Here is a 15,399-nt window from a genome sequence, read left to right on the forward strand (position 1 = left end):
TCTCTCTCTCTCTCTCTCTCTCTCACACACACACACACACACACACACACACACACACACACACACTCCTTGCATTACTTACTTTTCTTATTAGTGTGATAAAATCCCCTGACAGAAGCAGCTGAAGGGAGGGAAGGATTGGTTTGGTAGCTGGTTGGAGTGGGGACGTCCTGGCTGCAGGAGCTTGAGGGGGGCAGCCTGGATTTCCTGGCTGCAGAAGTTTGGGGTGGGGGTCAGGCTGGATATCCTGGCTGCAAGAGTTTGGGGGGGGGGAGTCAGGCTGGATGTCTTTTCTTTCCCCCAAGGATGTGGGAAATGATAATAGCAAGAAGCCAATTACATATTAAACCATGTGTGGCTATAGTGTACAGACTTTGATTTAGGAAATCATCCAACTCGGGATTCTCATACCTCCCCCAGGTTAAGTGACATTATTAGTGTGGGGGTAGGGGGGATGGAAAAAGTGATAGATAAGTTATTGTGTCTTGGCTGTATAGGTAAAAGGTGTTATTCCGTTTTACGATTTTTAGATAGCAAAGTCTTGGCATGTGAGTTGGTTTTAGTTTTATTCCTTAGGTTTAGCATTAGACCCTTGAAGATCTCTTAGCTATTGTAGGTGGAGAAGCTGAGACAGAAAACTTAACTGGAGTTAAACATTTCTCTACTGCCTTTCTCTGTTAATCTTAGTAAATTTAATAGGTAACTTATGAAATGTCTGCTGGTCTGTCATTGCATATCTTGGTAGAACTCCCTTAATGTGAAAATAAATACCCAACCCAGCTCAAAACTGTCTGAAGCATTGGGATTGCTCGGGTAGGCAGGCGGGCCAGGAAAAGGCTTCAGAGGATATGAGTGCAACAACAAAATCTTCCAGGGTTGGGAGTGGAGTTCATAGATCTCAGAAAGTGCTGAGCGCCCTAATTTCCTTTATAATGCAGTTCATCGTGGAGGTAAATATTAAATGAGGATCTACTTACTTATCTGCAAAGTACCTTAGTAGATGTGGGAAAGTCTGAGCTCAAAGTTGGTCATATGCACATTTTGTCTTAGAAATTAAATAGTTAAAGCCCCAATTTTGTATTTGAGAAAGAAAGGTCTTTAATGTTCCTGCCATGCAAAGTCCAGAGCTCAATAACTAGTTCCACAGGCTTGGGACAATGAAAGCACTGTGACCTAATAAGAGTTCTCTTGCCAAAGAGGCGAGACACCTACATTCTTGTTCCAGTCGGACAGTTATCTGTTATGTCACCAGTAAATGGTAATCATTAATTAACAAATGCATCAGCCTCTCTAAATCTCCTTTTTAGCCTGCAAAGCTGTATTAAGTATTCCCTTGGATTGCAGAGGGTTACAGGGAAAGGAGAAGGGGTGAAAAGAGATGGTTGCTACCATAGCTGTCCAAAGTGAGTGCTAAGGCTGGGACGTGGCTCAGTGGCAGAGCTCTCACCGATCAAGGTCCTGAGTTCAGTCTCTGTGCTAGTCAGGGTTTCTTCGCAGCAGCAGAACAAGAGACAAGTGAACCCTGGATATGGGCTTGTGTGTGTCCCAGTGGGCCCAGCCACTTAGACAAGAGTGACCTAGTCACCCCCAGAATAAGCTACTTGTTAACTTTGGGGGAAAATGATTTCTTAAAGCATCAGGTGGTGGTTGTAGTGATTAAAATGAAAAGGAATGTCTGGAAATAAGTTATTTTTATCCTTAAGGTCAGTTGATTTAAACTTTCTGGTGAGACTAAAAGATAAGAAACCAAGATGTTCTACGCATTTTTAAACATAGACTTTTCAGGTTGTTGTTATATATGGTCATTTTTTTAATTGATTTTTATTGAGCTCTACATTTTTCTCTGCTCCCCTCCCTGTCTCTCCCCTCCCTGTTTCAACCCTCTCCTATGGTCTCCATGCTCCCAATTTACTCAGAAGATCTTGTCTTTTTCTACTTTCTATTTCCCATGTAGATTAGATCTATGTAAGTCTCTCTTAGTGTCCTCATTGTTGTCTAAGTTCTCTGGGTTTGTGGTTTGTAGGCTGGTTTAAAATATGAAACACTTCACGGATTTGTGTATCATCCTTGCGCCGGGGCTGTGCTAATCTTCTCTGTATTGTTCCAATTTTAGTATATGTGCTGCCAAAGCGAGCACTATATGCTCAATTTTATAAAATTATGTAAGTGTGCCTGTGTTGTTTTGAATTATCATGTCTTATCTTAATGGCTTTTAGTATACCAACCTAGTATGAATGCCGGACTAGAAAAACCAGTTATAAGGAGCGCTTACTGCTGAGAGTTCCTTAGTTAAATAATTAGTAGTTATCTAGAACTTAACATTTCTACCATGTTTACATCAATTCAACTATCTTCTCGTTTATCTAGAGCTTACGTGGATGCTCGGGTTCAGCCGATCTACGGTGGTACCAACGAAATAATGCGAGAGCTGATCGCGAGACAGATCGTCAGTGACAGCTAGACATCTGCCTGCATCCCCAAATCCTATTATACAGCTAATCTGGATTCAGATCCCCTTGAGATAAAATGTAACCTGGAAAGGGGGAAATAGGAAAGCTGTTTTTATGTATGGTTGTTAAAGAGAAGGAAATAAAATATAAAGATAACGATAAAACTTTTGAACCCAGAAAGCCTAAAGTTTTGCGGTAAAAGCCTTAACCTTTTATACAGTGAATATTGAAAATTTTCTAACTTGAGAGCCTTAATATCTTGTCTTTCAAATTCTGAAGAGCATAAATCACTGTGATTCTTAAAGTTGAGGCAGAAATAATATTATATTCTTATAACAATAATACTTACAGACTTTGAAAAGGGAAAATAATTGTAATTCATTTCAGCTACTTTTTGTTCCAAATCCCCTAGAACATCGGTTTATACCATCTTACCACCTACCCCATGCTTTTTAAACAATGACTTGAACCCTTTATTCAGAAAAGGCCGGACAGTACCATATATAGTACACACAGTCAACTATGTATCAATTACAAATAAAGTAAAACTTTAAACCAAATCAGGTGTTGAACGTGTATGAGGCACTGAGAAAGGAGAGTGTGTTCTGGTGGAGATGCATGGTTTGTTAGCTAAGACACATGGCTTTCAACAGATCCTGTCCCAGTTCAGCTCAGTAATTCATCATCCATAAACCCCCAAAGGTATCAAAACAGAGGCTATTATTTTCCAACAGTGTGATTTATTTATATTTACTAAATATTGTGCATCTTTTGTAAACTAGGCTGTTAAACACATTGGGAAGGAAGCCTGAACTAATCCTCCTACAAACTAGGAGTAATAGAGTTTGAACATTCCAAGTAGGCTAAGTATGATAAAAGTAAGCATTAAAATATGAGTGTGTGAAAATCATATTTAAGACTTACATAGAAAAATAGAATTTATAAACTGACATTTTAGTAGTTTGATTTTTCTGCACATAGTATGACAGTGAGAAGTTGTAAAATGGAAATACACTCTTGATCAACTGTTCCTACAAATGGGTATAGCAGATGAGAGGTGGGATCTTTAGATATTCCTTCCTTCATAATTCACAGCTCTGGGGTCACTGTTGCCAGCTGAACTCCTTTTATGTACACTTATTAACATTTAAAAGGGTTCAAATTGTTTTATTTTTTGAGAAAACTTTGCTATGTAGCTTTGGCTGATCTAGAAAAGCTACATAGACCAGGCTGGCCTGGAACTCATGGTGATCTGCTTGTCTCTTCAGGGATTTAAGGCGTGCACCACTAAGCCAGGCTTAAACTCTTCTTTAAAAAGAAGATTTTACTTTTAATTCTATCTATGTGTGTGAGAATATATATGCATTTTAGTGTGGGTGCCCACAGAGACTGAATAGGGTACTGGATCCTCTGGAACTAAAGTTTTAGGCGGTTGTGAGCTGCCCAGGATGGGTGCTGGGAACTCAACTCCATTGCTCTTCAGAAACAGCAAGCATTCAACCACTGAGCTATCTTTCTAGTCCCTAAATTCTTCTTAAGTATTATATTTGCAACTTATACGTCTCTCCTGCCAACAGGAGCTTTAAAGGGTGTGCTAGAACTCTCCCTTACCCCTTTGACCTCTTTAAGGCTGCAATATAAAGGTGGACAGCCATGGGTTTGAATGAGTATTCTTCCCTTAGGACTTAGAATTTATAACCTTATTTTTTAAAAAAAAAAAAAAAGAAATTGGAATGTGCTCCTCAGTTTTGTATTTGGCGTTAATTTCTTAAACAGCTAGTTTTTGTGCTCTGTTTGTGTGACTGTGTAGTGTCCCCTAGGGAGGAAATTTATCATCTGAATCCCATGCGGTGCTGAGTGTTCAAGAAACAATAAATAATAACAACGCTCAAAAAAGCAAGCTGGGCAAGCAGGAGGAAGCATTGCCTTGTAAATATTAATGAGAGTTTAAGGGCTCGGATGGTTTTGTCTGGAGGCTGAGATTCATAGGATCAGAGCTGTGGCTTTACAGTGACCTTTCCCCCGTTTCCTGGTGGTGTCATTGAAAACTGCTTTGAGTTGCTATTTTAAAATCCAACTGCAAATGTTTACTAACCTAGTAATCTTAGTGTTTATTGCTGAAAGTATATGATTTCTAGATTGTTTTTTTCCATGTCAGTATTATTTTTGGCATATACAGCATTTATTTATTTGGAGTCATTGGAAAAATTTGACATTGAGATTGAAAACAACTGCAGGGCCTGTGTCTACTGCTTGATTTTCATTTTTTTAAGATTTATATATGTCTACTGCTTTATAATAAATGCTGAAAAATACTATTTAAAACCTTTTATTTTCAAGAAAGATTTCTGGAGAGTTAGAATTATACTAAAAATAAAGCATAGGATAACCAATCTCCAGTTTATATTTGCAGTCATTAGCATAGACATTTTTGGCCTCAAGTCTTTGGAGGCCAGCCCCAGATTTAATGCTATTTGGTACCCACATGTACTCCAGAATTCATATGTAACAGATGAAATGTTTTGTTTTTTATATCTAGCAAACTATTATCATACTGCAGAAACTTAAATTTAACATGTAATTCCAAGATCATTTCAGAGGCAGAGGCAGGCGGATCTCTGTGAGTTTGAGACCAGCCTGGTCTACAAGAGCTAGTTCCAGGACAGGCTCCAAAACCACAGAGAAACCCTGTCTCGAAAAACCAAAAAAAAAAAAAATGCCTTCTGGGGGGTTAGTTTGTTTAAATTAGGATCTAAGCATGACCTACAAACTCTGTTTGAGAGCTGAAGACATAGCTTAGTGGTTAAGAACAGGTATTGTCTTCTAGAGGATCAGAGTTGCATTCTCAGCATCCAAGTCAGATGGTTCACAACGGTCGGTAACTTGAAGGAGATCCAATCCTGTCCTCTGGCCTACACTGGCACCTGTACATAAGACACACACACACTAAGATCCCATTTGGTTGCATCAACCCTTAAATTTCTTGTATTAGAGTTACCCTATTGTTCCTCCCCTTATTCCTTTAAAAAATAATGGATATTTTTCCTTTTGTCGTATATACTGAAAATTGCTTTTTGTAGCTCTCAGAATTTTAGCATATATAGATTTATTATTTCAGTTCTCATAGATTCATGCAGCTCTAATAACTACAACCAGGATACAGAAAAGTTTCATGCTCAACAAAATGTCCCTTGTGGTCTTTATATCATAGCTTCCCATACCTTTAGCCCCCGGCACCCCCTGATCTGCTCTTTGTCATCATAGTTCTGTCTTCTTGGGACACGGATATAAACGGAATTATACAGCATAGAACCTCTTGAGAAAGTCTTTGTCTTAGAAAACTGCATTTGAGACTCATGCATTTTGCATGAATCAATAGCTTTCTCCTCTTTGGTGTTAAGCAGTGTCTCCATATGAGCACACCACAGTTTATGTATTATTCATTCCCCTTTGCGAGATCTTGGTCCAGGTTAAAGTTAAATCTAGCGTCTTAGGGTTAAATTCCCAGGAGGGAACTGTTGAATTTCATGGATAAAAACACTGCAAACTTTCTCCAGACATCTGGACCATTTACTTTCTACCATCCACTTAAGAGTCACCTTTATATTAGCTACTACAGAAGGCATATACTGATGTCTTGTTAAAATTTTAATGTACATTATGTCCATATGGGTGTTGTCTGCATATATGTCTGTGTACAATGTGTGTGCCTGGTCGGCATGGAGGCCAGAAGAGGCCATTGCTCTCCTAGACCTGGAGTTAACTGATGTTGGTTATGAGTTGCCATGTGGGTGCTAGGAACCGAACCTGGTTTCTCTGCAAGAGCAACAACTGCTGTTAACCACTGAGCTCTCTCTCCAGCCCCTTGATGTCTCATAGTTTTCATTAATCATTTCCCTGATCCTACTGATGTCAGGACAGCTTTTCTTAATGCTTATCTTCCTTCCACCTGTTGTCTTTGATGAGTTCTTGAAAATCTTTTGACCATATTTTTTTGGGGGGGGGGTATGTGTTTTCCTAATGTTGAGCTTGGAAAGTGTCTACTTTAGGTTTTGTGAAACACAGGGCAAAGCCAGGCTGATAGTCTCAGTCTCTCTCTTTCTTTTCCTCCCTCCCCTCCCCCATTCTCGGTGTATGTGCTAGTTGTATTTTTAGACTGGGATTATTGCTAGCATAGAAAGTAAAGAGTAGCTAAAAGTACTAGCTTTCAAGTGTCCTTAAAGCAGAGTGAACTGAAACCAATGGGTCTGACGACCCTGCTGCTGCTGAGCACTTTGTAGGTATGCCTAAGGGTGATGAGGCAGAAAGCTCACAGGCACTAGCGAGACCATGAGAAACCGTCTGGGGTCCTGCAGCAGGACCTCACAGGCTTCCCGTGCTGTTCCAGGGGAATCACAGGTCACAGGACATTCTGCTGATCCAGCTGCTGCTCAAACCTGGCTCATGTTGTTCCTGGTAGATGATCCTGTCTGATGTATGATTTGTAGGTAGCCTTTTCATATTTCACCATTTATTTCCACTAAAAAGTTCTCAATGTTTGAATTATTATAATTTTTTCTTTTATACATCCTATACTTGCTATCACATCTAAAAACTCTTCACTGAAAAACTAGGCCATTCAGTTTTTCTGTATAAATAATAAAACTTTGCATTATTCATTTAGATCTGTGCTCATTCAGTAATTTTGTGTACAGTATGAGCTTCACATTTTAACTTTTTTTTCAGTCTGTGTTTGAGTGTTCCAATGTTAACTGTTGAAAGAGTATCTTTAATGATTGAGCTGCTTTTTGCACCTTGGTTAGACACCAACTGACCATGTTTATCTGGGTCTGTTTGTGGGCCCTGTTCTGTTGCAGTGATCTATGACTAATTCCTCTGCTGCTATCCTGAGTTTGGAAGCTTTTAGAAGGTTTTAAAACTAGATGGTAGAATTTCCCTAGCTTTGTTCTTTGTCAAAATTGCTTTGGCTGCTTTTCTTTTTAAACCCTATATACCTTTTTAATGAACTATAAAAAAAAAAATCTTGTGTAGCTTTGGTTTGGGATGAGTTGGATCTCCAGTCAGTGTAAAGAAAAGTGTCAGCCGCTGGCACATTCCAGGCATGAATAAGCATCTGTTCACTTAGACTTCTTTATTCAAGTGCTGTGAGATTTCATCACCAAAGTGTCATGCACATCTTTTCCCCATTCCTTCATAGCGCTGAGTTGTTAGGAATCAAAACACTGGTTTATTTTGTAGACTATCCACCATTATTAATTTGCCTCGTTGATCTTTCATGATGGTTTCTGTTCATTAGTCCATCTTCTCTAGTTCCTATAAATTGAAAGATATAGAGATGTAGATTGGGCTCAGTCCTTTCCCCTGGATAACTTAGTAAGCTGTGCTGTATATATTCCTATCATATCAGTTCATCAGACACACATGCAGTTTCTCATACACTGAAGTTGTTCAGGAAATTCAGATAGTATTAATATGATATGTGCATAAAGTATCCTAAGTTTTGCCAAGTGCCTTAACATCAATAATTTGTTATTTTTATTGGTAATTGAAATTGATTTTCTAAATTCATTCCTTTTGTATTTATTAACTGCATTTCATAAGAACTTTTTAATGGTTTTGCTTTGTCTGTGTCTGTTCGGCCTCACAGAAGTCAGCAGCTGAGAAGCAGAGCTTCCAGAGATTTACTGAGAAGTAACATGGGTGATACACAGAAAGGGGAGGAGTTTGTACTGAGCAGGGTGAACAGATCCCTTAACCATGAAGTGTACGGGGCCAACCATGCCGAGCTCTCAAAGGAAAGCTGTGGAGCTGACTGCCTTTCAGTGTGTTCCAATCACTGATCATCCTTGCTCAGTCCTAGAGAGGCTTGGTCTTAAAAGTTGTCAAGCTGGGTGTGGTAGTGCATGCCTGTGGTTGTCACTCTCAGGAGGGAGGCAGAGCCGGGAGGATCAGGAGTTTGAGGTCAGTCTGGTTTACATAGCAAGTTCCAGTCCTGCTTGGACTAAGGTGAGACCCTGTCTCAAGAAAAAAAGTCGACATGGATCTCATAGGTGACAGCAGCTGCAGGCTGCTGGCTAAGTCTCTCTCACACTCCCTGAGTATTACTGTTCATTCTTGGCATTTTCATACATCTGGACAGTGTATCGTTGCATCTAACCAAATGCCTTCTCCCTGGTACTGCCTCTCCTCCACCTTATACCTTCCTTTTAAAATAACCCACTGAGTCCAATTAGTGCTGCCTGCAATAGATGAGTGTAGGGCCAGCCAATACATCCCTAAAGAAAAATGAATACTCCCCCAACTGCCAGGAATTGCCAATAACTGCTTAGGGTTTTTGTTTGCTTGAAACCAGTCTTGCTGTACAAACAAGCCAATTTTGAACTTGTCCTCCTGTCTCAGTCTGCAGAGGGCTAGGATTACAGACATGCACCATCACACCTGGCTCAGATGTTCTTGTTATTCTTACTTTACTGCAATTGTTAAGAGATCGCAATATACAGCTGTGTTGCCCATGCAGGCATCAAGGCCAGACTCCACCTTCAGCCTCCTATTGCTAGGATTATATGTGTTCGCCATTATATCTGACATTCAAATGTATTTCTTATAAAATGCCAAGTCCTTTTTTGAAAGGGTATCTGGAAGTTGTATGTACATGATTGCTACAAACTGAGTTAAAATTTATAAATAAGAGACACAAAATAATCTTCATTCTTTTATTTCTTTTGATAATGTTTTAGCTACTTCTAATAGTAATGATTAATTTTAGAATTGTAAGAACTCATGGGTGTGGTTTTTTTTTAAGATAGAGTTTTACTGTATGAACTTTGCTGCTCTATAGCTGGCTATTAGAACACTCAAATTCATAAAGATCTGTGTGCCGCTGCCTCCCAAGTCCTGTGATTAAAAGTGTAACCAATATGCCTGACTGAATTTTGGAAATTTTAATGGACTTCAGTTAATTGTAGTCACTATTCTTTTTAATGTATAAATTGTTTATTCTTGAAGAGCAGCTTTAAGGCTCAGCCCACTTGGATGCTGGGTGTAGGAGGGGAAAGAGTTAAAGACTAGTCTGAGCTCATAGCTAGTTCAGGGCCAGCCCAGAAGACATGAGACCATGTCTTAAAATAATTAAACGAAGGGGGGGGGGGGAGCATCCCATGAAAAATTGCTCCTGTTTTTCTGTTTATTATGGGACATGTCAGACATTAAAAAGTACAGAGCAGCACTTAATGAACCCCACGTGCCATCCGTCTCTGACAGTTATCAGCTGGACCAGTTTCATCTTCCCCACTCTCAGAGATTGTTTAAAAATAGATACCAGATGTCGGGTAATTCTGAGGAATATTGTCCTGGCCTATTATTTACGAAAGTGCCTTCTATCTGGCATGGCAGCCAGCTCTCTACTGTCCCACAGCGCCTGCGCTGGAGTCATGCCTCTTTCCCAGAATCCATCTCATTTATTTAGCACAGGTTCTCCAGCTTCAAGATCCTATTACCAGCGCTTTATTTTTTATTTATTTTTTCCATTGCATGAAATCTCCCTGGAAACTGTCTTATTATCAAAAATTAAAAATTTTCATAAGTATTTTCCTTTAAGCTAAGTTCATTACAAATTTACCTTACCATATTGCAAAGTAAGTGATGTTAGATAGGATATGTAACAAATAAACCCAAATCAAATTTAGCTTAAATACTGAAGGGCTCACAAAACTGAAATGACAGGGCAGACGCAAGACTGAACAGCTTAACTTAGTCATCAAGAACCCACTTTTCAAGTTGGAGACCATTGTCCAACCAACACATATTTTCTTCTTAAAAACAAGGCCTATACACTGGGATTTGTCTCTACTGCATGTACTGGCCTTTTGGGATCCCAGGCTGTTTGGATGCTCACCTTCCTAAGCCTGGATGGAGGAGGGAGGGCCTTGGACTTCACACAGGGTAGGGTTTCCTGCCCTCTCTTAGGACTAAAGGGGGAGGTGGGAGGGTGAGTAGGGGAGCAGGAGGGAAGTGATAGGAGGGGAGGAAGTGGAAATTTTGATTGGTATTATTTATAAAGTAATAAAAAATAAGTTTAAAAAGGCCTATATTGTGGGAGGAGAAAATATATTTGAACTGCTAGACCTGTACCTCCTAGGCTCTGTTACATGACGAATGTGTAGAAGTTTTTCTAGAACTTAAGGAGAGACATGGTGAAGACTGCAACTCCTGTTCTTTCAGGTACCTGGGAAATGAACAGGAATGAAGGGAAAGCCGAGGGCCCCTGGGATGACTTGAGAACGGATAGATAGAAGGGTAGCAGAAGCTGGATTGTTGATGGTCAGTGGTGTTACAAGCTCTGTAGCTCTTGATGCATTTCACTGGCTCTTAACATGGACTATATTTGCTTATGTGTTAAGGAAATAGGCTTAGAGGGGAGGCTGAGGCAGGAGAATGACAAGTTCACTGCCTGGGTGACACAGTGAGTTCTAGGCCATCCTGGGAAACTTAGAACACATCTCAAAGAAAATACACTAAAACAAGAAAATGGAAAGAAAAGAGGCTGTGAAGGAGGTCAAGTATTTACCTGGCATGCTTGCTGTTCTACGTTTAAGCCATAGCACTACTATTCCATATCCCACCCCTCCCAACCCAGGGAAACCATTGCTTTTGATCTAAGGACTTGGTACAGGCTGGCACATGCTAGGCATGCACTCCACCACTTAGCTGGACCAACTATCTTGGGCTTTCTGATCTTCACAACATATTTTGCTAATACGGTGTAGCTTTCAATTATGGACTAGAGATGCCTTGAGATTTGTGTCCACTTTCATCAAGGAGAATTTAGTGAAATATAATCTATGTGTATTGCTATATTTAAATGTTTTGATGAACTTTGCACTCATTCTACCAGGATCAAGACACAGCATGTTTTCCACACCCCTCTTGCCGACCCAGTCAGTTCTGCTCAGCTCGGCAACTGTCCGTCTGCTTTCTGTCATTGCTGTCACTGTCTTCCCAGAGCCTGACATAAGTGGGATTTTGTGCGATGTTTACTCTCTTGTGTCTGGTTTCTTTCATTCAGCATTCTGTTTAGGATGCATCCATGAATGCAAATGTCATAATGGAACCCATTATTTTGTATCCTTACTTAAAAAAAAACAACTCAGGATCTAGGAGTTGAGAGAATATGATAAAATATATTATATGAAAAAACTTTTAAAAACACTTATTTCACAGTGGCATTCTATAATAGAATAGATAGACACCCCACACTTTGCTTATTCTTTTACAGATGGTATATTCTAGGGTTGCTTCCAATTTAGTCTACTGTAGATAAAAGTAATATAGAGATTCACAAGCAAAGGAAATTATTTTTTATTCTCCTACCTCTGTGGCCAGCATTGTATTTTCTTGTACCCAATCCTCGTTCCTATAGTTCTGTTGCATACCTCTTCCTTTTCAGCTCTAAGTACTGGTTACCTCAAATTTAATCTGACCTGAGGAGCACTTGTTGCCTCTACTGCCTCACATCAGATGCCTGAGTTTTATCATAAATACATGGATGTATATACGACAGTGGAAGACAGTTGTTTTTTGGCACAGAAATATAAAGAACAGTAACAAACTCCCATATGCGCCTATGCTATGACAGTTGGGCAGGAGGCTAGCTTTGGACCCACTCAAGACTGCTAAAATCCAAGACTGGCCACTTATTACTGTTAGTATCTTGATACTTGGATGTCACTGAGCTTAATTTTTTTTTTAAACCCAGGAAATTAGTAGAGACCTGCAGAATGTAAGAATTAAATCTTCTCCCATTAGCCATTTGTTGAAAACCATAGCCTAGGCTTTAGGGAGTCAGTGCTGAGTAAAGTGGCCTGAGCTCATGCAGCTTATTACATTCTAGACCAGCGAGAGAAAAATAAAAGTCTGTGTTATGTTGGATGTGAAGTGCTAGAAAGAAACACAGCAGAGAAGGGAGACACAAAAGGCTGTGTTTGTAATCCATTCTTGGCTGAGTTGCTTGAAGCCAGGCGTGGATCTCTATCTCTGGCATTTATCACAGTGTCAGCTGGCCCCTAAGTGCTGCCTGGGGCTTCCTGAATGGAAGGAGTGCTGGAGCAAGTGCCGGCGTTGGAGTCGGTCTCCGGAAATCGCGGGCAATATCGCTTACCTGAGTGTTTTTACAGATTCCAGTCAGGTTGTAATTATGTCAGCAAGAACTGTGCCCTTCTCCTTGCTCTTGCTGGGTCTTTAGCTTTACCTCTCTCTCATAATATAGTTTTCTTGATGTATCTTTAAAATAATAGATCCTTGATTTTTAAGAGTACATGAATTCTTTCAGGATTTTGTTAAATAAGTAAAATAGAAAACCATTTTACAAATGACTTAGCATATCAAGTTACAAAATAAGCTACAGAAATTATTGTTTTCTTCCCTGTGTTTTTTTTTAAAGTATATTTCAAACCCGTGCCATTAAACAGCCTCTGATTCTTACTACTCTTGGGAGTCCCATAAACTTGAATATAAGGGGAGGAAGAACATGTTACTGTAGTGTGATGTTTTGCTCTTTTGGCTTTTTGAGGGACCCACCACCCAGCTCTCAAATAAATCACATATAAAGGTTTATTAGTTATGAATGCTCACCTTAGCTTGGCTTTTCTTCCCAGCTTTTCTTAACCTAAATTAACCTGACTACCTTTTGCCTCTGGGCTTTTCTCTCTTTCTGTTACTTTTTTTCTTCTTTCTCAGTGACCTGCTGGGTGGCTGCCCTGATTTCCTCCACTCCCTGTTCTCTTGCTCCCCTCTCCTCCTAGTTTTCTTCTTCTCTTTATAATCTTGCCTACTAGCCCCGCCTATTCTTGCTCCTGCCCTGCTACTGGCCGTTCATCTCTTTATTAGGACTTTCAGGTGTTTTAGACAGGCACAGTGACACAGCTTCACAGAGTTAAACAAAAGTCACACACCTGAAAATAATATTCTTCAATGTTACATACATGATGGTTTCATAAACTGGAATATTTATGTAAGGTCTACAAAAATCTGGCAGACTGAGGCTGGCTTAAAAAAAAAAACCAAGTATTAGAAACCAACCTACTTCTTACCATGTTTGATGACTGAATTAGGAAATATATTTAAAGCCTTGTTATGGTTTTATCTGTATTTTGCAAAGCTAACTACTGCTGTATCTCCTTTATAATCACCACAAAATATGTTTTCAACACACATTTCATTAACTTACAGGTATTTTGCTTTGGTAATAAGCGATTGCCCCACAGGGGATAGCTGGGCCTCAAGTCATTTTACAGCTCTACAATTATCCATTTTAAATTTGTTCCTTGTCATTCATTAGGATGTTAGAAGCTGAACCCAGGGCCCCTCACCAATGCTGGGCAAGTGTTCTCTTGCCCTGGTACATCCACAGACCTTGTCACTTATGATTTAACAGTGTCCTTAGCAATGTTGTTTTCTATTCTAATGGTATGATACAAATTACTGCCCCTTTAAGGATATTATTCCCTGAGTTATTATGGATGCCTCCCTCTTTTATTTATGAAGCCTCTAAAATGAATTTTGAGTTTTGAATCCAAAATCTTAGAACTGTTCTAACATCTTTGACTTTTCAAATTGCTACTACCTCCAACATGCAGCTTTGTTTTTAAGACAGGGTCTTGGTAAAAAGCTCTGGCTGTCCTGGAACTCACCATGTAGACCAGGCTGGCCCACCTCTGGCATATATATGCACCAATCCAGGCCCCACCACATGTTTTATTTAAACGCTTTACTTATTTTCTGTTTCCATACTTAGAGACTATGACAGCCCTTTAAATGTGACAAATAGCCAGTAGGTGTTTAATTTTTTACTCCAACACACCATTAGATCATGACTTTTAATCCATTTTACTATTTCCTGAAATATCTCCCTTGACCCATGTTGAGCAATTATTGTTTTGAGTAATTTTTATAACTATTCCCCACTGAAGACAGTTTATCCTAAACATTATTTCAGCTATGTGTCTTGATGTACTAGAAAGAGAAGTAGTGGCAAATTTTCCAATTCTGGTAATGTCTAAGTATTACTTCCTGATGACTTCAATTCTTCACGCTTCCTCCACGGCCCTGCCCTGTGATCCCTTCCAAATAAAAAGGTAGAAATAATGATAAATCTGGATCTAAAATCCTAGTGTCTTCCACTCCCTAAAGCATTCCAGTGAAAATCTGCTTAGTAAAGCTTCTATTATCTAAGTAGCTATATTTAGGTTATCATTTTTTTCTTAAGCATCAAGTTCAAGCCTGGGGAAATGCCTGGGAGTGATCAACGGTGAAGCTGCAGGCTGGACCAGGTGCAAGACTCAAGAGATGTGTTTGTATGTCTCTAGTCAACAGTTTCCATCTAAAATCCCGATTTTCTGCGCTAACGCTGTTAACTGCAGCGCTTCTCAGTCATAAACTATCTCAAATGTATCCACGGCAGATTTGTCACCTAGCTGACGCTTGGAGGTCCGACAGAGGATGACTTGGGATCTGAGTCTCTGAGCCCCAAAGACAAGCGAAGGCACGGAGGCAGCGGGCCTCGGCAGCGGAGGAAGGTTCTAAACCCTCGGCCAGGTCCAGCCCCGCGGCCGGGACGCCCAGGCTCGCAGAGGAGCGGAGAGGGACGCGCAGACCCGCGTTCTCCCCCCGCCTCTTATTTTCGTGTCACAGACCTAGAGAAACCGCAGCGGGAAGTGGCTCGGCAGTCCGACTGGCGGGGTTAGCTCTCCCGAGGGCGGACAGCAGCAGCCGAGCGGAACGCACGGGCAGAGTTCGGCAGCCGCGCTCAGGCCGCTTTCAGAACGCTCCCAGCCGCTCCCGCAGGCCCCGCCCCCGCCGGGGTTTCCCCGCCGCCCGTCTCATTTGCATGGCGCGCCCCTCCCCCGCTGCCATTGGCCGGAGCCGGGCCCCGCCCTCCCCCGCCGCCCCCCTC

The 15,399-nt window shown here is 40.5% G+C and overlaps 1 protein-coding gene and 1 non-coding gene across 2 annotated transcripts in view; one reads left to right on the forward strand and one right to left on the reverse strand.

The window, feature by feature from the left end:
• Acadl (acyl-CoA dehydrogenase long chain) overlaps positions 1–3,010 on the forward strand; it is a 38,109-nt gene extending 35,099 nt beyond the window's left edge. Inside the window, exon 11 of the mRNA XM_005361436.3 lies at positions 2,368–3,010. Within this exon, the coding sequence (XP_005361493.1) occupies positions 2,368–2,461 (94 nt within the window). The 3' untranslated portion in view covers positions 2,462–3,010. The remainder of the gene's footprint in view (positions 1–2,367) is intronic.
• LOC113457697 lies at positions 2,031–2,137 on the reverse strand. Its single transcript, XR_003378206.1, has one exon. It is a non-coding gene; the product is annotated as a U6 spliceosomal RNA (small nuclear RNA).
• Positions 3,011–15,399: the final 12,389 nt, after the last annotated feature.

The sequence above is a fragment of the Microtus ochrogaster genome, linkage group LG4 (genome assembly GCF_000317375.1).
Source record: "Microtus ochrogaster isolate Prairie Vole_2 linkage group LG4, MicOch1.0, whole genome shotgun sequence".
Taxonomy (NCBI): domain Eukaryota; kingdom Metazoa; phylum Chordata; class Mammalia; order Rodentia; family Cricetidae; genus Microtus; species Microtus ochrogaster.